Raw genomic sequence first — 25,246 nt, 5'->3', positions numbered from 1 at the left:
CCCCTTTCTCCCCATCATGCTTTATTTCATATATTGTTATATGTGTGAAATTAGTTTCGGTATAGTTAAGGTTCAGTTTCTAAGCAATTATTCGGGTGATTATCAACTGGGTACAGCACCTTCCACAGCCGTAAGAAGGAGCGGAGCAGGCTCTGCTGTCATGAAAAAGAGGGACAATGGGGAAAGCTTTTTAAAAATTGACATGCCCTCATAAAACTGGTTATATCGCCAGTTCTGTTTGTGATATTAAGATTCTAACAATGGCAGTGTGTTATATAGACTTAATTGGGAATGTCAAGGACGGAGGGGGAAATTACTTGAAAAATGACAAAGTAATAAAAACGAATGCAATTCATGAGCAGTCAAAATGACTGCTTTAGCGGTTCTAGTTTTAAAGAAATACCACCCATATGGTTTTTGGAGATAATCTAATTCCGACAGAACCTCTTTCGCTCACTCCTCCCTTCCCACACTCTAATTCATGATAAGAGGCGGAGCTCCCGTGGTCATCGAACCCCTGCTTTAAAGCTCAGCTCCAGTGGGGAGGAAACTAATATCCTGCTGGGCACTCTATCCCTCATCATCATTTCTATCTTTATTTATGCACTCGTTTGGCACTGATACATTGATCCCAGCTGTTGCCCGTGCATGCCGTTTAGTCCAATAAAAATCTCCCGCTTAATAAAGGAAGAGAAAAAAGCCATTGATCTAGCCCCAGCAGCTGGCGTAACCGGCGGGTCCCGTCAGCTCCACGGAGTGCTTGCTTTATCTTCTCCATGTAGAAACACGTTCCCTACGCGTGTTTGACATGTGAGGTCACAGCGCATCCCTGGGGTTGTTTGTATGTAATGGGGATGTTCACCAATAAATTGATTAGAAGGAAGACATTTTTTTTTAAGCAGTCATGCACTCGTACCCAGAGCCAGACAAGGCCTGATTAGATGGATGGATGGTTTGATGGATGAATGGGTAAAATTCTCGTTGGACATAGGGTTGCAAGGGTGATTAACTGAATAAATTGAATGTGGATGATGCCAGCTGTTGGATTCTAATCTTTGATCATTGAGATATTAAAGACATGATAGATCAGATGCATGGTATATGAAGGAGTGAGATCTGTAGAAAGACAGAGTGGCTGTGGAATGTGCTGGGTGGACGGGAGGAGATCGCAGGATTGCTGTAGGGGAAGCAGATGGACATCTGTGGATTAGGCAAAAGAGGGGTTGAGGTCAGGAGGTCAGGTCAGATTCCCTGAAGGGAGTAATAAGGGCTTATTACCCTATTACCCTCTTCCTGTGGAACCATGGAACCATGCTTTTACACCTGCATTGCTTGCTGTTTGGGGTTTTAGGCTGGGTTTCTGTACAGCACTTTGAGATATCAGCTGATGTACGAAGGGCTATATAAATACATTTGATTTGATTTGATTTGATTTGATGAGATGTAAGGATGGGAGAGAAGGAGGAGTGTCTAAAGTGGGATATATATACTTGTGATGGTAAAACATGTTTTGTTGTCTGAATACAGCTATGTTGACCCTTTGGGAAGAATTCAACTTGGTTAAGCTTCTCTAGTGTCCGTGAGTTATTTACTCTGAAAAGTAAGAACCTAACACAGCCAAGGGTCAGGATTAAGAAAACAGGGGCTACACTCTGTTTCTAATGCTACAGATAAGCCACAACTTTTTGGCCCAAGAATACGTTTTGAGACAGCAATTGAATCTACAAGTATTTTTGGTGTAATTTAATCTCTTTCACCTCTTGGGGGGGGGTGAAACGAAAGTATGACTAAAATGACATGATCAATGGGTTAAAAGTGGACAACAATACACAAACAATGTAGATATAGCAACGCTTGAAGCCAAGTTCAATATTTGAAATATCCACCGCTCATGTAACACATTCAAAGTTAGATACACTACATAACCAAAGGTTTGTGGACACCTGCTCGTCGAACATCTCATTCCAAAATCATGGGCATTAATATAGAGTTGGTCCCCCCTTTGCTGCTATAACAGCCTCCACTCTTCTGGGAAGGCTTTCCACCAGATGTTGGAACATTGCTGCGGGGGACTGGCTTCCATTCAGCCACAAGAGCATTAGTCAGGTCGGGCACTGATGTTGGGCGAATAGGCCTGACTCGCAGTCGGCGTTCCAATTCATCCCAAAGGTCTTCAATGGGGTTGAGGTCAGGGCTAGTTATTTCACATTCGATCTCAACAAACCATTTCTGTATGGACCTCGCTTTGTGTACAGGTACACTGTCATGCTGAAACAGGAAAGGGCCTTCCCCAAAATGTTGACACAAAGTTGGAAACACAGAATCGTCGTGAATGTCATTGTATGCTGTCGCGTTGAGATTTCCCTTCACCTCAACAAGGGGCCAAGCCCGAACCATGAAAAACAGCCCCAGACCATTATTCCTCCACCAACAAAATTTACAGTTGGCACTATGCATTGGGGCAGGTAGCGTTCTCCTGGCATTCGCCAAACCCAGATTAGTCCGTCTGACTGCCAGATGGTGAAGCGTGATTTTTCACTCAATAGAGCGCGTTTCCACTACTTCAGAGTCCAATGGAGAGGAGCTTTACACCACTCCAGCCGACGCTTGGCATTGCGCATTAGGCTTGTGTGAGACTGCTCTGTCATGGAAACCCATTTCAAGTTCTTGTGCTGATATTGCTTCCAGAGGCACTACTCTGTAGTGAGTGTTGTAACCGAGGACAGACCATTTTTAAGCCATCTACAGGGATGGGACAGATCCGATCCAGCCAAAATCACTAGGGTTCTATTTCACTCACATAGCCCCCGTGTTTGAGAGGGACTTAGTCTATTCGATAAGTTGGATACTTTGATCAAAGGAATTAAGCAATACTGAGCCATAATGAGATTTGATTTGGCCCACAGTCTGATCCGTTTCAACCAGCGGCAGAATGTGCCAGGCATCAAATGCATACGGATTTGAATATTAGGGGATCTGGAAGGGCTAACCCAATAAATACAGACACAGGTAAAGTCAAAATACTGCAGCGTAAACACAGCTGCCGAGTAAACACAACACAACTTTGTAGGGTAAGACGCTCCGAATGTCAAAAATGTCTAGAATCTTGGTGAATAAATTATGAGAGGTTGCTGAGCAACTTCCTGTTGTCTTCCTGGAAAAATATGGACGGGCGTTTGTTAGCCTCTAGGGTCGCATCGTACTTCTGACACCAACTGTACGACGTGACAACTTTAAGGTCAAAGAAGGCCGTGGAATATACACATTGAGAACACTGTGAAGAAATGTTTGGTCCACGGCTGCCAGGATTAGAGGGCTGAGGTAAACACATACATGATCCAGTGGGGAAAAGCGCCTTGGTAAGCTTTGAGAAACCCCTCATAAGCCTGGTTCCCGGTCGGATAAACAGGTACAAGCGATTCACAGACACGCTCAGAGAACTGCAGCAGCCTGCATCCAAAATAGACCAGCATAGCAGAACAGGGGGACTACTGCCATAGAGCCATGACCTTTGTTTTGGGAGCCAGGGATGGAGAGAGGCTTGAATAACATGGAAACTTCCCTAATCTCCCGTTTGGAATTCCGAGCCGTGCCTGGGGGACATGGGCATAGTTCTTATTCTTAGCTGCGGAGGACAGGTTGGGGGAGAGGGGAAGTGACCTCTGCCATTTCCACTGTCATCACCCTGCCATTGTTTAAAGTAGACAGAGGGTGGTGGACCATCAAACTAAATATCTACAGATGTAGGATCTTAATTTGATCACCCTGTTGCAAGAGAACTTTCCTGCAATGTAGGAAATTGAAAACGTGTAGTGTATTTCAGGTTGGGAAATGCTTCTGAAGTTTTCCTTTACGGAAAATGTAACAACCACTACAAAAATGTCCATTAGTTATAAATCACATAATAATTCACATTCCCTGTTGCTGCAGGATTATTTTCCTGCTGTAGCAAACTGGCATTAATTAAGATCCTACATCTGTACCACACTACTGCTGCAATAATACCTGTAGGCCTAATCTATTTTATAGAGGAGAAAAAATGTGTTTGCTGTCTTTAAAATATGTGTTCATCAAGGCCACTTTTGGCTACCTTGTCTCTTGTTATTTTGTTTTGTTTCAGGAAACTTCCTCTCTCTCGTCCAATGATGAACCCCTCGGTAGATAGGTGTCCAACTCATATTCCGGCTGACAGTTTTATGTGCTCCAATTTACCCAATATAACTAGGACACCTCTAATTGGACTTCCTCTCTTTGATATGGAAAGTGTGTTAGTGTACCTGTCAGGATTCTCAAAAAAAGAAGAATCAACACATAGGCCTGCTATTATGGATGTCCTATTAGATGCTCTGACAAGTGACATGTCTTGTGTACGGATCCACATTAGGGTTCAGTCCTGTATGTAACACTATTGACAATGACAGTTGCAGCTTGGGTGAGATGATGTTCAGCCGTTTTTTGTTTTTTTTAAACACGGGTTCAGAGGGTTGAATCAATTTCTGTATATAAACATGGAAGTGGAAAGAACCAACATTTGCTCCCATGGGGGTTTTCGAGAGGAAAGACGGCAACAGTCACCATTGTTTGACGAACAGTACAGTTATACCCCCAAAGGAGTCATGGCAAAACCAACTCAAACTCTTCGTTCAATGTATAATAACTTTTTACATGTAAAGCATTTTTAAATGTAGGAGCAATATGCAGGATAATGCAAATGGGATTTGTGGCCTTCCGTTACAAATGGGGTCATCTCACAAGATGGCGCTGACAGACACTGTCGACCTGTTTATAGCTCCTAGCCAACTTTGTAGTTTAATATTTTTTGCTCAGAACGTTTCTTGCATTATTACTGGCAACAACTTTAGGATATTATACCGCCGGTCACCAGAAATACGACTTCCCTGACCTGGAACCTTTGTTTGAACTTCCTGAGGCAGCTCTCTTCATCCCGGGGCTGCACAAAAATGCAGATCCAGGAGTAGAGATAGAAGATTTGGGGCCCTAGTCAGGTTCAGGCGGTGTGCATACCATCCACCGCTTCCCAGTATATTACTCACTAACTTTTAGTTTCTGGACAGTAAAGTAGATGAGCTCAGAGCCAAGATCTCTCTCCTGAGAGCCATTAGGGACTGTAAGGTACTCTATTTTACAGAATCATGGCTTATATAGTTATTTTTAATGGAATAGCTATATAAGCGTACAGAGGCCCATTATCAACAACCATCACTCCTGTGTTAGCTAATCCAAGTTTATCATTTTAAAAGGCTAATTAATCATTAGAAAACCCTTTTGCAATTATGTTAGCACAGCTGAAAACTGTTGTTCTGATTAAAGAAGCAATACAACTGGCCTTCTTTAGACTACTTGAGTATCTGGAGCATCAGCATTTGTGTGTTCGATTAGAGGCTCAAAATGGCCAGAAACAATTAATTTTCTCCTGAAACTCGTCAGTCTATTCTTGTTATAAGATTATTTATTTTTTAAATGTAAAACCACTTTACTTAGTACTTTGTTGAAGCACCTTTGGCAGCAATTACAGCGGTGGATGGTGTGCACGCATCTGAGTCAGACTAGAACTCCACTCCGAGTACCTGTTCTCCGCCGCCAGTGTTTTGGAGAAGTCTCTGGAATATGTTAAATTACCCTGGGGGGTGTGAACAAAGGATTCAATTCGGGGAAAAGTCGTATTGCTGGTCGTAATGCTGGTGAGTTACCACCACTCTGACATCCAAAAGTTATTTCCGGCTGTATGTAATAACACAAAAAACTGGGCTTATAATTTAAGAAATAACACTGCAAAGTTGCTTAGGAGCTAGAAGCAGAGCTGTCATATCTGTCGGCGCCATACTGCAGGATGGTGGCAGCATAATGCTGTGGGGATGTTTTTGAGCGTCAGGGACTGGGAGAGTAGTCAGGATCAAGGGAAAGACGAATGGAGCAAAGTGCAGAGAGATCCTTGATGAAAAGCTGCTCCCGAGCGCTCAGGACCTCAGACTGGGACGAAGGTCCACCTTCCCACAGGACAATGACCCTGAGCACATAGCCAAGACAACGCAGGAGTGGCTTTGGGACATGTCTCTGAATGTCCTTGAGTGGTCCAGCCAGAGCCCGGACTTGAACCCAATCGAACTTCTCTGGGGAGATCTGAAAATAGCTGTGCAGCGACTCTCCCCATCCAACCTGACAGAGCTTGAGAGGATCTGCAGAGAACAATGGGACAAACTCCCCAAATACAGGTGTGCCAAGCTTGTAGCGTCATACCCAAGAAGACTCGAGGCTGTAATCGCTGCCAAAGGTGGTTCAACAAAGGACTGAGTAACTGGTCTGAATACTTATGTAAATGTGATATTTACCAACAAACCAACATGGTCCAAGCACACCATGACAGTCGTGAAGCGGCACGACAAAACCTATTCCCCCTCAAGAGAATGAAAAGATTTGGCATGGGTCCTCAGATCCTCAAAAGGTTCTACAGCTGCACCAGAGAGCATCCTGGCTGTAACAAGTAATTAAAGAGCAGCAGCGAAAAATAAGAATATGTACAGGGGAATGCTGGTACAGAGTCAATGTGCGGGGGCACCGGTTAGTTGATGTAGTATGTACATGTATGCAGAATTACCAAACATATACCAGGCGGTGTCAGAGGAAAGCCCTAAAAATGATCAAAGACTTCAGCCACCCTGGTTATAGACTGTTCTCTCTGCTACCGCACAGCAAGCGGTACAGGAGCGCCAAGTCTAGCTCCAAGAGGCTTCTAAACAGTTTCTATCTCCAAGCCATAAGACTCCTGGACATCTAGTCAAATGGCTACCAAGACAATTTGCATTGCCCCTCCCCTCTCCACACCACTGCCACTCTCTGTTGTCATCTATGCATAGTCACTTTAATTAACTCTGCCTACATGTACATACTACTTCAACTAACCGGTGCCCCCTCACATTGACTCTGTACCGGCATCCCCCTGTATATACCATTGTTTTTTTGTTGCTGCTCTTTAATTACTTGTTACTTTTATCTCTCATTCTTATCCGTATTTTTTGAAACTGCACTTTTGGTTAGGGGCTCGTAAGTAATCATTTCAATGTTAGGTCTGTACCTGTTGTATTCGGCGCAACTAATACAATTTGATTTGATTTATAATGTTGTATACTGCGTTATGTTTTGATTAATTTCAAATTGTTTGCCTTGCTTCACTAGACTGTGAAATGCACTTTCCTTTTTGCAGTTTTTCAATTTCTATTACTGTAAGTAGTAGGAAATTGAGCAAGAGGGGGGGATATGAACAAACTGACATCCATTGTATAATTAAGAGAGTGAAGTATTAATACAGGCAGTAACTTCACCGGGTATAATTCATCATACACATTCTTAATGACATTGTTTACACAGATGTCTGTAAAAATGGTTAGGGCAACAGTCACTCTTTCATTATAATGACATATGACAGCACAGCGTCATCATTGGATATCTAAATAATGAAAACAGTGTAATGTATAATGTTGTTGTTTGCCTTTACTGCATTCCGGGACGACAGAATATTGTATGGAGACGATGGAATGATGGATCCATGTCAGTACAGGTTTCGCCTTCCCCCACAAAAATTGGAATGACATGGGAAAATGTGCTGTATATAATGTTGATTTCTCTCCCACATCACTAATCAGATCATTAGCTCTCCTTAGAGAGGTTCATAGAGTTTGTACTCAATTGTTATTTTGCTTCTTGCTTCGCTTTTTGGATGGGGCCCCAAGATGCTTGGAGGACCAATGGGGACTATTTTTGGTGTCAAACACCTCCTCGTCAACACATAATCAACACTTGATGTACGACTACTGGCTGAGTGCAATGCTTTACAATCTGTTGATGCTTTTAATGCAGGATACACTTGTGTTGAGTCTTGGGTCATGGTACAGCCTACAGGACATATTGTAATAAATATATATATTTTATTGTCACATACACCAGATAGGAGTAGTGAAATGTGTTGGTGTACAGGGTCAGCCATAGTAGTACAGCGTCCCTGGAGAAAGTTAGGCTTAAGTGTCTTGCTCAAGGCCACATCAACAGATCTTTCACCTTGTCAGCTCGTGTATTCAAACCAGCAACCTTTCAGTTACTGGCCTAACGCTTTAACCACTAGGCTACCAAACACACACACAATTCAATACCAGTTGTTGAACAACATAAACAACAGAAATGACAGTTTCAGACATGACTGACAGATACACCTTGACTTGTAAAAGCCCTACTATCCAGAGGCACCTATGTGAGGCCTTCAGATCTTAGCAGAAAACACACCCTTGTAAGTAGATCTTGACTGGGTCTGCCTTTGATGGTAAGCATGAACAATGCTCAAGAACTCCAGAGCATCTGAGTCACTCCAAGGGTTGTGGTCAGGAATGTGGCCACAGCCCTGCTATCCGCTCACTTTTATTAGATCAGGGTTCTTTTGTCCCTCCTGTGAAATGTCAGTCGCGTCACCAGCTATGTTAACCTCCAACCTCACTGACCCCCTCTGCGAGCCCTCAGCTGCTTCCTGCCACTAGTGGCCACTGGGCAGACTATCAGACAACCAGCCAGCCAAGACAGCCTGCCTGCCCCCATTCCTGGCTTTATCTCTGGGCTTAAGAGCTCTCTGTTCCTCTCCGCCCTTCCTGCTCGTATTGGCCTGTTCAAACACATAATGGACAGATAGAGAAAAAATCACCACCGCTTGGCGTTGAGAGGAGAATGACTGTGGGGAGACAGGGCTTTTGGGATATGTGGGACTTCTGTGGGACTTCTGATTGTAGCAACTAGGAATAGCTAAGAATAACCATTGTCTAAGTGCTTACAATATTGCCACATGACTGCTGAGAAACAGTTAACTCTGTCAGCAACAGATATGTCTGTAAGTTTGCAAGAGTGGTGTCTCCCTCACACAGAACTGAGCTACATTTGTACCATATTCTCTCAGAATTTTTTTTCCAGTGTTATTGTTGATCACAGCAGCCTTCATACCATATTTAAGACAATATGAATATGGTTACCATCTAAAAGACAACCACTGCCACAGGTTTGTGAATATGGATGGCACATTGCACTTCTGCACATACTGTAAAACTCCAAACAGGCAAGTAGACGGAGATACATTTTGCATTCTTATATTTTATCTAGAACTGGAGTACACTGTGTTTATGTCAACATTCATCTCCTCAAGGCCAAACTTGCACTGACTGAACATTTTAAAGAAGCGAATAGTGGACATACATTGTAGGTAGACTCTTCTAAAAGTAGTGCTTGAATACCCCAGCGGGAGATCATGATAGGCCGAAGGGTGAACTATCAAATTGCAAATTACCAAACCTACTGCGTAGTTGTGTTACTATCATCTGCCAGGTCCCCAAAACTGAACACAGTTTCTACTAGTAAAACGGAGAAAAAAAGACGAATAAAGCTCAATAACATATCTTTGTCCCCAAATGAATGACAATCTAAAGCAACATTTAAGAGTGCTCTCGATACTTAGTTTCAGTCAGAAGGTGAGAATTATAATGTCTCTGTCTGACTAAAAAATGGAGACAGTTGCTATGAAGATAAAGACAAGGGGGTTGATAGAAGTCACTATTCATGAAACCTCCAATATTAACAAATGTGGAAATTGTAAAGAGGGCATAATTGACTGATGCAATCCCTGCAATAGCCCTGTCTATTGATTAACCTTGGGGTTACCTTGACTTTGAGGAGCACAAATGACTCTTGGCAGAGGACACTTTTCAGAAGCCCTCCGTGATTCTCATATTTGGATTAATCTTAATTCTGAATTATTGTTGGGCGAAATGGAAGTGATTATCACCGGCAAATCTATCCACATCTTAGTGAAAAGGTTAGTAATGAGGTTTGACACACTGTACTACAATTTTCTACGTTTATCCCCAATTCAAATCACTTCATGAATGATGTATGTTCAGATGTAGGATCTTAATTTGAGCCAGTTTGCTACAGCAGGAAATTAATCCTGTAGCTAAAGGAAATGTGGCTCCTTATGTGGATTATAATTAATGGAATTTTGAATAGGGTTGGAGGGAAAATCAAGTCTGAAAATTCAGAGTGGGAATAACAAACTTCAGAAGACTTTTAACCTGAAATACACATCTTTTGTTTTTTTATTAAATTCTCCTGCAACAAAGTGATCAAATTAAGATCCTACAGCACATACACTGAGTGTACAAAACATTAGGAACACCTGCTCTTTCTATGACTGACCAGGGGAAAGCTATGATCCCTTATTGATGCACTTGTTAAAACTTCTTTGGGATCTGTGACCCTTCCACGGGACGGTTGAGCTAACATAGGCTAATGCGATTAGCATGAGATTGTAACAAGAACATTTCCCAGGACATAGACATATCTGATATTGGCAGAAAGTTAAATCCACTTCCATCAGAGGAGATGAAGGGGAAGAGACATGTTAAAGAATGATTTTTAAGCCTTGAGACAATTGAGAAATGGATTGTGTATGTATGCCATTCAAAGAGTGAATGGGCAAGACAGCCAATGTAAGTGCCTTTGAAGGGAGTATGGTAGCAGGTGGCAGGCGCAATGGATTGAGTGTCTCAAGAACTGCAACGCTGAGTTTAAAATGGCGCCGGAATAAATGGCAGCAGTCCTACGGGCGCCCAACCAATTGTGCTATTATGTTGTTTTTTTCACGTTATTTGTTACTTATTTTGTACATAATGTTTCTTCAACCGTATCTTACGGCTAAAAAAAAGCTTCTGGATATCAGGACAGCTGTAACGTCTGTCGTGGGAAGAAGGTGAGGACCAAAGCGCAGTGAAAACTGAACACTGAATAACAAAACAACAAAGAAACAACCGGAACAGTTCTGTCTGATGTAGACACACAGAGACTGAAAACAACCACCCACAAAACACAACAGGCTACAGGCTACCAAAATATGGTTCTCAATCAGGGGCAACGATTGACAGCTGCCTCTGATTGAGAACCATACCAGGCCAAACACAGAAATAGAAAATCATAGAAAAACTAACATAGACAACCCACCCAACTCACGCCCTGACCATACTAAAACAAAAGACAAAACAAAGGAACTAAGGTCGGAACGTGCCAACAGCGATCACTCACCTCAGATTAGACAAAGTTTCTTTCTTCAACAAGCAGGATGCACAGGACATTCTCCGAACACCCGACAGGGCCAACTTCCCAGTTATTTGCATGAGGAAGAGACGCAGGTACAGAGGACACAGAGTGGGGTGCCTCGTATGGATCCACAGAAGGCAAGTGGGAAAGCTGCCGTTACGTCAATATTACTCGCCAACGTGCAATCATTGGACAATAAACTAGACAAGGTACGACCACGAATATCCTACGGGACATCAAAAACTGTAATATCTTATGTTTCACAGAATCGTGGCTGAATGATGACGTGGATATTCAGCTAGTGGGATATATGCTGCACTGGCAAGATAGAACAGCACACACCGGTAAGACGAGGGGGGGGGGGGTCTGTGCATATCTGTAAACAACAGCTTGAAATCTAAGGAAGTCTTGAGATTTTGCTCGCCTGAAGAAGAGTATCTTGTGATAAAACTAACTATTTGCCTAGAGAGTTTTCAGCAATACTTTTCGTGGCTGTTTATTTACCACCACAGACTGATCCTGGCACTAAGACCGCACTCAGTCAGCTGTATAAGGAAATAAGCAAACAGGTAACCGCTCACCCAGAGGCGGTGCTCCTAGTGGCCAGAGACTTTAATGAGGGAAACTTAAATCAGTTCTACCCAATTTCTATCAACATGTTAAATGTGCAACCAGAGGGAACACAATTCTAGATCACCTGTACTCCACATACAGAGACGCGTACAAAGCTCTCCCTCGCCCTCATTTGGTAAATCCGACCACAATTCTATCCTCCTGATTCCTGCTTACAAGCAAATATTAAAGCAGTAAGCACCAGTGACTCGGTCTATAAATATTGGTCAGGTGAAGCAGATGCTGAACTACAGGACGGTTTTGCTATCACAGACTGGAACATGTTCAGGGTATTCTTCCAATGGCATTGAGGAGTACAACACATCAGTCACTGGCTTTATCAATAAGTGCATCGAGGACGTCATCCCCACAGTGACAGTATGTACATACCCCAACCAGAAGCCATGAATTACAGGCAACATCCGCACTGAGGTAAAGGATAGAGCTGCCGCTTTCAAGATGAGCGACTCTAACCCGGAAGCTTATAAGAAATCCTGCTATGCCCTCCGACGAACCATCAAACAGGCAAAGCGTCAATGCAAGGCTAAGATTGAATTGTACTACACCAGGTCCGACACTCATTTTATGTGGCAGGGCTTGGAAACTATTAGAGACCACAAAGGGAAGCACAGCCGCGAGCTGCCCAGTGACACGAGCCTACCAGACGAGCTAAATCACTTCTATGCTCGCTTCGAGGCTAGCAACACTGAGGCATGAATGAGAGCATCAGCTGTTCCTGACGACTGTGTGATCACGCTCCCCGTAGCCGCCGAGAGTAAGACCTTTAAACAGGTCAACATTCACAAGGCTGCAGAGCAGGGCCTTACCACAACGTGTGCTCTGGGCATGTGCTGACCAACTGGCAGGTGTCTTCACTGACATTTTCACTGACATTTCATGTCCGTAGCCATGAAGTGCTTTGAAAGGCTGGTAATGGCTCACATAACCACCATTATCCCAGAAACACCTACGTGAGAATGCTATTCATTGGCTACAGCTCAGCGTTCAACACCATAGTACCCTCAAAGCTCATTACTATGCTAAGGATCCTGGGACTAAACACCTCCCTCTGCAACTGGATCCTGGACTTCCTGATGGGCCGCCCACAGGTGGTGAGGGTAGGTAGCAACACATCTGCCACGCTGATCCTCAGCACTGGAGCCCCTCAGGGGTGCGTGCTCACCCACGACTGCATGGTCAGGCACGTCTCCAACACCATCATTAAGTTTGCCTGATCTCCGAAAACGACAAGACAGCCTTTAGGGAGGAGGGCAGAGACCTGGCCGGGTGGTGCCAGAATAACAACCTATCCCTCAACGTAACAAAGACTAAGGAGATGATTGTGGACTACAGGAAATGGAGGACCGAGCACGCCCCCATTCTCATCAACGGTGCTGTATTGGAGCAGGTTGAGAGCTTCAAGTTCCTTGGTGTCCACATCAACAACAAACTAGAATGGTCTAAACACACCAAGACAGTCGTGAAGAGGGCACGACAAAGCCCATTCCCCCTCAGGAATCTAAAAAGACTTGGCATGGGTCCTCAGATCCTCAAAAGGTTCTACAGCTGCAACATCAAGAGCATCACTGTCTGGTACGGCAATTGCTCGGCCTCTGACCGCAAGGCACTACAGAGCGTAGTGTGTACTGCCCAGTAAATCACTGAGGCTAAGCTGCCTGCTATCCAGGACCTCTACACCAGGCGGTGTCAGAGGAAGGCCCTAAAAATGGTCAAAGACCCCAGCCACCCCAGTCAAAGACTGTTCTCTCTACTACGGTACCGGAGTGCCAAGCGGTACCGGAGTGCCAAGTCTAGGACAAAAAGGCTTCTCAACAGTTTTTACCCACAAGCCATAAGTCCTGCTGTATTCAGCACACATGACAAATAAACTTTGATTTGATTTGGTGGGTTTTTCACGCTCAACAGTTTGTGTATCAAGAATGGTCCACCACCCAGTTTATGTATCAAGAATGGTCCACCACCCAAAGGATATCCAGTCAACTAGACATAACGGAGGGAAGCATTGGAGTCTACATGGGCCAGCATCCCTGTAGAACACTTTTGACACCTTGTAGAGTCCATGCCCCAATGAATTGAGGCTGTTCTGAGGGCAAAAGGGGGTCCTAATGTTTTGTATACTCAGTGTATGTAGCTGGAAGTTATGTGAATAATTGTTCATGTAATTTATGTTCTGCATTACCTACAGTGGGGCAAAAAAGTATTTAGTCAGCCACCAATTGTGGAAGTTCTTCCACTTAAAAAGATGAGAGAGGCCTGTAATTTTCATCATAGGTACACTTCAACTATGACAGACAAAATTAGAAAAAAAATCCAGAAAATCACATTGTAGGATTTTTAATGAATTTATTTGCAAATTATGGTGGAAAATAAGTACTTGGTCACCTACAAACAAGCACGGTTTCTGGCTCTCACAGACCTTCTTTAAGAGGCTCCTCTGTCCACTTGTTACCTATATTAATGGCACCTGTTTGAACTTGTTATCAGTATAAAAGACACCTGTCCACAACCTCAAACAGTCACACTCCAAACTCCACTATGGCCAAGACCAAAGAGCTGTCAAAGGACACCAGAAACAAAATTGTAGACCTGCACCAGGCTGGTAAGACTGAATCTGCAATAGGTAAGCAGCTTGGTTTGAAGAAATCAACTGTGGGAGCAATTATTAGGAAATGGAAGACATACAAGACCACTGTTAATCTCCCTCGATCTGGGGCCCCACGCAAGATCTCACCTCGTGGGGTCAAAAAGATAACAAGAACGGTCAGCAAAAATCCAAGAACCACACAGGGGGACCTAGTGAATGACCTGCAGAGAGCTGGGACCAAAGTTTTAAAAAAGCCTACCATCAGTAACACACTACGCCGCCAGGGACTCAAATCCTACAGTGCCAGACGTGTCCCCCTGCTTAAGCCAGTACATGTCCAGGCCCGTCTGAAGTTTTCTAGAGAGCTTTTGGATGATCCAGAAGAAGATTGGGAGAATGTCATATGATCAGATGAAACCAAAATATAACTTTTTGGTAAAAACTGAACTCGTCGTGTTTGGAGGACAAAGAATGTTGAGTTGCATCCAAAGAACACCATACCTACTGTGAAGCATGGGGGTGGAAACATCATGCTTTGGGGCTGTTTTTCTGCAAAGGGACCAGGACGTTTGATCTGTGTAAAGGAAAGAATGAATGGGACCATGTATCGTGAGATTTTGAGTGAAAACCTCCTTCCATCAGCAAGGGCCTTGAAGATGAAACGTGGCTGGGTCTTTCAGCATGACAATGATCCCAAACACACCGCCAAGGCAATGAAGGAGTGGCTTCGTAAGAAGCATTTCAAGGTCCTGGAGTGGCCTAGCCAGTCTCCAGATCTCAACCCCATAGAAAATCTTTGGAGGGAGTTGAAAGTCCGTGTTGCCCAGCAACAGCCCCAAAACATCACTGCTCTAGAGGAGATTTGCATGGAGGAATGGGCCAAAATACCAGCAACAGTGTGTGAAAACCTTGTGAAGACTTACAGAAAACGTTTGACCACTGTCATTGCCAACAAAGGGTGTAACAAAGTATTGAGATAAACTTTTGTTATTAACCAAATACTTATTTTCCACCATAATTTGCAAATAAATTCATTAAAAATCCTACAATGTGATTTTCTGGGAAAAAATGCTAATTTTACAGGCCTCTCTCATTTTTTTAAGTGGGAGAACTTGCACAATTGGTGGCTGACTAAATACTTTTTTGCCCCACTGTAAATACACAACGCTTTCTCTCTTTCTCGTTCTCAGAAACACACAAACACTAAAAGAGGACAAACAAGCCTTCAAGGCTGCTGGCCAAGTGACCTCTAAGGGAGATAATGATCTTAGGCATACCCAAACACACACACTCACTCACACTGACAGTGTCCCTACTTCACAGTGAAGGATTGAGGAGGACTTGCATGGTCAATAGACTAAGGTAAATGGATAATGTGATCATACCATGCCATGCTTGGGCTGCCACTAGACTGAGATGATAAATGGCAAAATAAAAAATGAAAGTAGCCGTAATAGATTAAAATTCTGGTGCAGTATGGTCCATCCTAAACGTGCCCTCACTCCCATCAATTAAATGGATTTTGGTTGATTAATTTATCATCTTTGAATTCAGGGAAATTGTAGAGGAGCCACTCATGCTGTGCTGAGGGTCACATTATATATTTATGGGGCATACACACTACAACTGCACTGGTTACTTGACCTTGAAACCCCGCTTCCACAGAATATGATCCAGAGAACATATATAGGCACAGAGCACTACAAGTGTCTTTCTGTATGACCGCATGTAGACTTCTGCGTAGTTGTGTTTCCTTTTTTCAGTGTTTTCAAACGTATTACTCTTATCTCAAGCCATTGGCTCCTTGGCTAGTGGGACTGAGGTTTATACAACTTTTTTTTATTTTCTTACAACCAGTACTTTGTCTATTATATTGGATGCTACAGTAGATGTGCTTGACTGAGCATTGATTAACCTCTGCATTGAAAGGGAGATTCATAAGGAGGCTGAATGCCTTTTAATGCATTTTCATCGAGCCTTATCTCATTCTCTCGGCACATTGAGTCATTTGAATAAGAACAAAGATGCAGGCTTTTCACCATTAGGAAATAAATATGTATGAAGGGAGCAAGTAGAAGACCGCTCCAAAATCTGTTCAATTACATAACACTTGATTTGACTGCATCTACAGTTTGCTTTCCCTAGGCATTGGGAAAGTATTTTACATACTATTTTGAGGAGAAGAAACCCAGTTTCTTCCTTTTTTAATGATTAATTATTTAAAGCAGATATGTGGAGGTCAGTTGTTTATACATGTTTAATACACACGCAATGTATTAGCGTGCCAATAAACATGCAATCATTTTTATATCCATGTAATATCTCTACCAGTATGTCTAACAACTTTTACAGTCAAACTTTTAAAGAGAGACATTTACATTTTGTTTTTGCATAGAATTGTTTAAATAAGTCAATTATTTGATACATTTTAAATGGCCATCAAAGCAGAGAGCCAAACATGTGGACTAAAGACACTTGAATTGATTTCGGGAAACTTTATGGCAGAAAATTGGGATAGCCCGTGGTAAAGTAATGTGGCTGATTGTGATTATTATTTTTGACTGCTTTGTCTAGCTATGTAGTCAAGCTGTCAATTCTCTAAGCCAAACATTTAGCACAGCATTTACCCATGAATTCCTGATGAATTGTATTCCTTTCAGCAGCATTTTAAATACTATGAACTTCAGGATCTAGTGATTGTGATGCATGGCAGATGTTTCTGGGAATTAGTGTATCCTCTGTGGGCCAAAGCTAGAACAAAAGTGAACTTGTCTACTTTTTTATTTTACTAGGCAAGTCAGTTAAGAACAAATTCTTATTTTCAATGATGGCCTATGAACAGTGGGGTAACTGCCTGTTTCTGGGGCAGAATGACAGGTTTGTACCTTGTCAGCTCGGGGATATGAACTTGCAACCTTTCATTTGCTAGTCCAATGCCCTTACCACAAAGCTACCCTGCCGCCTCAACTTTTCTTCAGGAAAGATGATTTAAAACTGACCATTGCTGTGTCATAGAAACATTTCATAAGATATTTTTTTCGTTTTAATGAACTGCCAAAAAAGTGAATGGCCACTAAAGCTATTTTGGTCAATGTTCACATGCAAGAATACATTGTATGTGTGTCCTGATCCCTGCCTGCACCCATCAGTGAGACAGAACATTTTGGGCTAATGTATCTGGACCCTGGCCAATGACAGTGGAGAGCCCTGTCGGCTTGATGATAGCAGCTGAGAACAATACCTCATTGTGACGCCACGGACAGGCAGATCTATTTCAGGTTTCTTCCTTTTATAGTGTGCCATACGACCTTGTTAATCGGCCCCATCTCCCCTCCCCAGGCTAAGTAGATATAAAAGCTTCAGGAGAGGCTCTGACCATCTGTGCTTAGGAATTGCCTCCTCCCTACCTCTGAACTCTCACTCTTTAACGCTGAGCACGTAGACGCACGCATCCCAGCTCAACGCATTCAGCACCATGGCCCCCAAAAAGGTAGAGGCTAAGAAGCCAGAGTCCAAAAAGGCAGAGCTTGCCAAAAAGGAAGCAGCACCCGCTGCCAAGCCCAAGCCCACGCCGACCCCCGAACCTGTGGTCGAGGCCCCCAAGGAGCCTGACTTTGACCCCAAGAGCATCACCCTCGAGTACAGCGCCGACCAGATCGAGGAGTTCAAGGAGGCCTTCACCCTGTTCGACCGCACACCCAAAGGGGAGATGAAGATCACGTTCGCCCAGTGCGGCGATGTGATGCGGGCGCTGGGCCAGAACCCCACCAACTCTGACGTCCTGAAGGTGTTGGGCAAGCCTCGGCCCGAGGACATGAGCAGCAAGCTGGTGGACTTTGAGACCTTCCTGCCAATGCTGCAGCACATTTCCCGCGCCAAGGACAAGGGCAACTTTGAGGACTTTGTTGAGGGCCTGCGGGTCTTTGACAAGGAGGGCAACGGCACCATCATGGGCGCTGAGCTGCGTCACGTACTGGCCACCCTGGGGGAGAGGATGACGGAGGATGAGGTAGACAGGCTGATGGCGGGCCAAGAGGACGCCAACGGATGCATCAACTACGCCTCCTTCGTAAAGCACATTCTGTCTGGGTGAGCTGGATTTTTAGCAGAAGGACTTCAATGATTCTGTATTTTTTTTCTCCTCTGGACCCCGTACCTGTCTCATTAATACCACTGCCACTTTAGTGGTGAGCATGTCCCTAAATGTACTGTTATGTTTGTTGCTAAAAGCAGCTGGCAACAATCATGCCACAAAATGTTGATTATGAGACCTAATTTTTCATTTTCCTTGAATAAAAAATGTACAGTGACAAAAAAAGTTATTTATAGAGAAATGTTAATGAGATACTGAAGCCATGAACATTTTACATTTAATAAATCATGAATATTTTAAATGTAATAAATAAAGCACATCTGATTATAAAGTATCTAATAATTGTCTTACTCAACATCTAATATCTATCTGCAAAAGCTGGATTTTAATGGTAAATTTCCATTACACTCTGGACATAGAGTACATTGATGTTGCTTCGATTTCAGAGCATGATATTTTTGAGTTCAGAAAAAGACAAATGTTGTCATATTTCCAAGTATTTCAGAGCTCAGTAAAAGCCAGGTATTATCAAATTACTCCTCAAATTGCCTCCAAATTGAGTATAATACCTGAACTTTATTGTGTGAGATGGAGGAACAGAACTGCTCAGCCATGGATGAATCAAGGAGATTTGGCTCCATTTGACAATGGAACATATTCTATTTTTACCTGCAGAGTCAGACTAGATACACATCTCTACAATCTCTACAATCTCTCCGAGAGGGGCGTCTCAGGGTATTCTATGTCTGGGTGAGCTCAAGAGACCCACCCCCCCACCCACCTACACACAGTGACAGTGATGTCTGGCTGAGTGCTGGTCTCAGTTGGGGGGCAGCTACAGTGAAACTAGAAAAACACCCAGATATGAACAGGTATGCACACACACACACATACAGTATATACTAAACACATGTACACACTCACCCAAACACACACATACCCACCCCCTTAGCCACCACTACATCCCTCCTGTCATCCGTCAGACAGGTGGCCCGAGGCTTGCCTCTCTGATCCCCAGTGCTGAGCAGACAGTGGGCTTAATGCTGGCTTACCAGGCTGTAAACACAAATTTCACACTCACTAATACAACCACTACATGGGGAGGAAGACCCTGCCCTGGGTGGCTTAGCAGGTGGCCAAAGTAAATCTGATTTCAGGGAAAATCATAGCAAAAAAAGTAAAATGTCTTGACAGTCTTGGCAGGTTTCTCTAAAATATCTTCGCTTGAGAGAAGCTGAACGGTATTATGGCTGTTTCGTCAGTAATTTTTATGGTGAGTTACAGTGGTTAAAGATAGGAAAGGTATGTGTTTTAAAGTCCATTATATTTGTGAATTAATTTAGCCACAAATTATTTAAAATTATTTAAAGGCAATGTATAGTGAAATTTTAATTGAATCACTTTAGAATGTGATATACGCCATTTAGCAGACAATTTTATCGAAAGCGACTTACAGTCATGTGTGCAAAGATTTTACGTATGGGTGACACTACCAACTGAGCCACACAGGACCACATAATCAGAAAGTCAAGACCAAGCATATATGTTTCAGAAAAATTCTTATTTTCTTTTTTTTTGCTTCTTCAATTTTTGTCTTACTTGCAGTGCAATTGTATGTCCAAAACGAATATTTGGTTTTCAGGAGCGAACATCTGAACTAACCAAAGTGCGATAAAAGTCCACTCAACCATGCACATAACATATTGGTTCAGAAGGAGCTTTAGTGATTTTGTGATGGATAATGCAGTACCATTATTCACCTGCTCCCTTGCCTTCAGAAATTGTAGATGTGTTTGTTTCCATGGAAACTATGAAAAGGTAAGTACTATGTGACTTCTTCAGTATCTGAGAGAAAGCCGTCTGGCAGTCAGACAGAATATCTCAAAACCTATGCAAATCATAGTCTTTGTACAGCAGCTTTATCTCCCTCCATACATCAAAGGATCCACATGAAATTACCACAACCCTGAAACAACTATGTATTTTTATGGCAACAAAAGGTGTATAGTTTATTGCATAATGTCATTATGTAGTATGATGAAAGCTCCTTCTGCTATGATTTCCGCTCAACTATTCTCCGACAATAGATTGTAGACGTACTCCTTCATAACATGTTATTCAAAGCAACAGGCTTTGTTCAATAGATATTTGTGAAATGGGGTGTAAGTATCAGCATAACTTCCATTTAAAAAGTAGATGGCCAAGTGGGAGAAGGGAAAATGACCCATAGCACACGAACATCCACAGTTATTACAGTCCCAAATACACTATTGCCATTGGATAGCCACAGAGGAGAGAGACGCCTTTGGCCAAATGCACAAATGTACTAGTTACCCCGCTAATACACTGTAGATCCCACAGATCCCTGTATAACAGAGATACTCCCTTCAATTTAGGTCTAATTCCTTCCCTTGAGCTGTGTGGATGTGCAGATATGGTCTGGTAGCAGCACTCTGTCACTGTTCCATCCCCACGCTCTGGTCATCATAGCCCCGAGCTGAAAAGCTGCATGAGGAGATATGGATGGTGTTTTGGTGGTGTGAATGTGGACTCCTTTTCCTGGGAATTGGGTTACAACATGTACCGTTGTGCTGCGTGTGGTGTACCTTACCCTTACCCTGACATCATTAAAATCCTAAACTCTTGCAGCGTGCACACAGCGTGACTGTGATTTAACAAGCTTGGGGTAGCTATGGACAATCGGTGGTCTGCTGGTGATGAGCAGAGTAATGCAAGTGTTATCTTGTAATGGGGTCGTTCCACGAATTGAATGTCTTTTGCGTATCTTAGCCCTTTGATATTTTAGGAAGAAATTGGTGTACCAATATTTCATTTTGAAAGCCTGTTATATAATTGACGTGCCCTTTGATGGAGAATTCAATATATATGATTTTATATATGAATAAAGACTTGCTAATGTTCCAAAACAATACATTTTGACATGTCCTTCCGTTCATCCTCTGTGACTTCTAGGTGATTTTAACCCACTTAATCCCCAAATGTCTCCAAGTTTTCACCATAATTGTAACGCCCTGGTTATTTTGTTGCTTTGACAAAATCATTTTAAGTCATCTGAAGATCTGTCTTTATTTCATGTTATTAGTGATTGATAGTGATCGTATTAGTGATTATTAGTGGTCAACGCTGTTACCTAAACTGAACTCTCATTTTAATGTGGTCGATTGATGATTCCTTAATAATTAATCATTGACACACAAATTACATTGAACATGTAATAGTCAAATCATAGTGTAAAAATGGGGTGAGCTGGTTCTACTCTTTTTGTCCATGTTCTGGTGTTTTGTGGCGGAAAAGTGAGTGAGTCAAATATACTGTAGCATGTTAAATCTTGATTTAAGACATACACTGTGTAACCGTTGGTGGTTATTTATCTGACATATTGCTGTCGGTACAAAGCCAGTATTTGCCTGATGATTTGAACTGAATCTTTCCGCTGCTTTATGATTCGCAACATACTTCAGCCTGAGACTACCATCGCTGAAGTTGTTTGTCGTGATGTCAAATTGAGGGATGTTGTACAAAACAAAGCCATTGGATCCTCACTAACCAATCAGAGTATCAAAGCCGCTTTACCGACGTTTGTTCTTGCCCAACCCATCCGCTTCTGCGACCAATCAGAGCAGTTAGAATGTGTTTGCATTTTACAAATCATTGGGAAGGTACTCAGATCTAGACTCATTGCAGAGAAGTAACTAACATCTGTGGGTGTGGTGTAGTGTTTGGTCAGAGCTCGGAGTTCAGGTAGCCAGGCAAAGTATTACTCTGATGCCACGATGTACAGAGCAGCAGATTCGTCCCAGATTCGTCCCAGTCACAATCTCACTTCAGAATTTGACATTCATCCATGTTTCTCGAATGTCTAATTTCGAAAGGTGTTTGGTTACTTCTCTATATCATTCCAAGGTCAATTTTCACCTAAATGACATACCCAAATCTAACTGCCTGTAGCTCAAGCCCTGAAGCAAGGATATGTATATTCTTGGTACCATTTGAAAGGAAACACTTTGAAGTTTGTGGGAATGTGAATTGAATGTAGGAGAATATAACACAATAGATATGGTAGAAGAAAATACAACAACAAAAAAACAACCAGTGTTTTTTTAAACCAGCATCTTTGAAATGCAAGAGAAAGGTTTATAGCCATTACCCTGGTTGCATTTCTGATAGTGTCCACAAGATGGCAGCAGTGTATGTGCAAAGTTTCAGATGGATAGCTTGGAGTATGACTGATCCTCAAGACTTTTAGTGTGAAGTCCCCATGTGCATTTGTGCAAATTGTGAAGGAGACATTCACATTCATATTCCATTTTTTCTGCAAGACTATCATCAAATCTGTATACTTGGACTTTGATTTAGCTTTTCAATTATTAGTAGCCATTATTATTATTCTTATATTAATTTCAATATTAATTTTTGTCCAAAATGAAAAGGCATGCTGTCGTAAAAGGTTAGAAGTTACATTTTACGACATATACATGGTTTCCAAATACTCACTTTGTTTGACCCCGATTGGTGCTTATTTGACAAAGATACAGTCGTTCAAGTGATGGCCGCCCGCATCATCGGCATGCCATGAAGGCGTCGCTCTCTGACCAAATATGGTGTCCTATAGGATATACTACACCCCTAATGAAATAGAGAAGTCTTGTTACCTTCTAGGATCTCTGAGGAATAGATACGAACATGATTTGACTCATTGAAACAATGTTTAGGGTGAGATTTTCACAGATTACTTTCTTTGCAAATTGAACGAGTGGAAATACAAAATTGATCATGCATGCTATATGAGCTTTTTTAGGATATGAAAAAGGATTTTATCTAACAAAGCAACACTTCATGTTATCTCTGGGACCCTTTGGATGATAAATCAGAGCAATATTTCAGAATGTAAGTACACATTTCACCTTCAGAGCTGACTTTATCAAACCTACCGGGGTGAATTTTTTGTTTTGTTTTTAGGAGCTCTCCTCAAACAATGGCATGGCATTTTTTCACAGTAATAGCTACTGTAAATTAGTCAGTACAGCTATATTAACAACATTTAAGCTTTCAGTTGATATCAGACACTTCTATGTGTCGATATTTATTGGTACTCTAAAATCTGAGATCTTGACATAATGCGCTGATTTACAACTGTCCCGTTGACGGGCTGCCGATCCTTAATTAATTGCTAAGGGTTAAGGTTTGGGACAGGCTTAAAACAAATATTTTTATTTATTTTTTTATCTCGCTGGATTCGAACATGCAACCTTTCAAACCAGAAGCATATGCTTACCTGAAGGTAACACAGTTCACTGTTGCCCCTAGTGACTGGTTTCCATCCTCAGACATGGATGGACGTTGGAAACTGACTTGTACCACGGGTGACATGCCTTAAGGTCTACAGTTGACAAATTGTCTCTCAAAGGAATGGTGATTTGATAAGGATCATTAAGGCGTTTGAGCTTACAATTGAAGTTATGATATAAAAGAGATGATAATGGCTGAAGCCAAAACTATTAGGTTACTTCCCCTCAAATGTCTTCTCCACAAAACATCCTTCTGCGTTCACACAGACACATCATTTAACTGGATGGCTTCACATTAACATTTCAAATTTCCAGCCAAGATGATACAGCAATCAGTTGGCAGTTTGTGAAAAATGTAGTCGTTTCTTAATCTCCAACCTCCACAGGTCGACGTGATATGAAGTTCAGACTGGATGCAGGAAGTCGAGATAATGCCAAATTAGGTTGAAAATGCGTGTATATTTTCCTGGGCTCAGAGCAGTGGTTGAAAAAGTAGCCCATTTTCGTACTTGAGTAAAAGTAAAGATACCTTAATAGAAATGTATTCAGGTAAAAGTGAAAGTCACCCAGTAAAATACTACTTGGGTGAAAGTCTAAAAGTATTTGTTTTTAAATATAATTGTAAAAAAAGTTAATGCAATTGCTCAAATATACTTAAGTATCAAAAGTAAAAATAAAAGTATAAATCATTAAAAAAATCTGTATATTACGCAAACCAGGTATTAAGCAAACAGATAGCCAGGGGCACTCCCCAACACTCAGATATCAAAAACCAACCAAACATTTGTGTTTAGTGAGTCCGCCAGATCAGAGGCAGGGGATGACTGAGGAAGTTCTCTTTATAAGTGTGGGAATTGAACCATTTTCCTGTTCTGCTAAGCATTCCAAATTTAAGTACTTTTGGGTGTCGGTTAAAATGTATGGAGTAAAAGGTACATTCTTTTATTTAGGAATGTAGTGAAGTAAAAGCAAAAGTAGTAAAGTACAGATACCCCCCAAAACTACTTAAGTAGTACTTTAAAGTATTTTTACTGAAGTACTTTACACCACTAGCTCAGTGACCCCGACAGATAATGGTAGAATGCAATTTATTGAGATGCTTAATTAGCCTGAGCCACAGCATGCCATTGGCTGAGAATAGTGTCTGTGATCAATATGTACAATCTTGATTGCACTAGTAGGTCTCTCTGTATGCTTGTTATTTGAGTTTATATTATTTGAAGTAAAGGAAGAGTGATACGTTGTCTTTGACACTGTTTTTGTTGTGTTTTGGTAATGTATTTGTGAAGATTATGTATAAAACCTGCTCACAGGAAGACAGTTGTATGTATTAAGGGGTAGATATTTGTAAAAAATAAATAAAAAAAAGTGATTTTTTTTACTAGTGAACAGAAAATTAAATGTCATGCTTTAGCAGGGGGAGAACCAGGTAAATGGTGACAAATATACAACGGTGGAGATGTTCATCTGTAAAGTCTATGAAAAGAT

The 25,246-nt window shown here is 42.0% G+C and overlaps 1 protein-coding gene across 1 annotated transcript; it reads left to right on the top strand.

The window, feature by feature from the left end:
• The first annotated feature begins 17,726 nt into the window (after positions 1-17,726).
• LOC115147022 (myosin light chain 4-like) lies at positions 17,727-18,783 on the top strand. The gene has a single exon (XM_065004784.1). The coding sequence runs from the start codon at positions 17,832-17,834 to the stop codon at positions 18,447-18,449; it is 618 nt and encodes a 205-aa protein (XP_064860856.1). The 5' UTR covers positions 17,727-17,831; the 3' UTR covers positions 18,450-18,783.
• Positions 18,784-25,246: the final 6,463 nt, after the last annotated feature.

Source organism: Oncorhynchus nerka, linkage group LG19, assembly GCF_034236695.1.
Source record: "Oncorhynchus nerka isolate Pitt River linkage group LG19, Oner_Uvic_2.0, whole genome shotgun sequence".
Taxonomy (NCBI): Eukaryota; Metazoa; Chordata; class Actinopteri; order Salmoniformes; family Salmonidae; genus Oncorhynchus; species Oncorhynchus nerka.
Note: the sequence above shows the minus strand (reverse complement) of the source record. Positions and strands in the feature narration are given on the sequence as shown.

Excerpts from the sequence above, each read along its gene's own strand:
- LOC115147022 (XM_065004784.1), top strand. The coding sequence starts at position 17,832 with ATGGCCCCCAAAAAGGTAGAGGCTAAGAAGCCAGAGTCCAAAAAGGCA.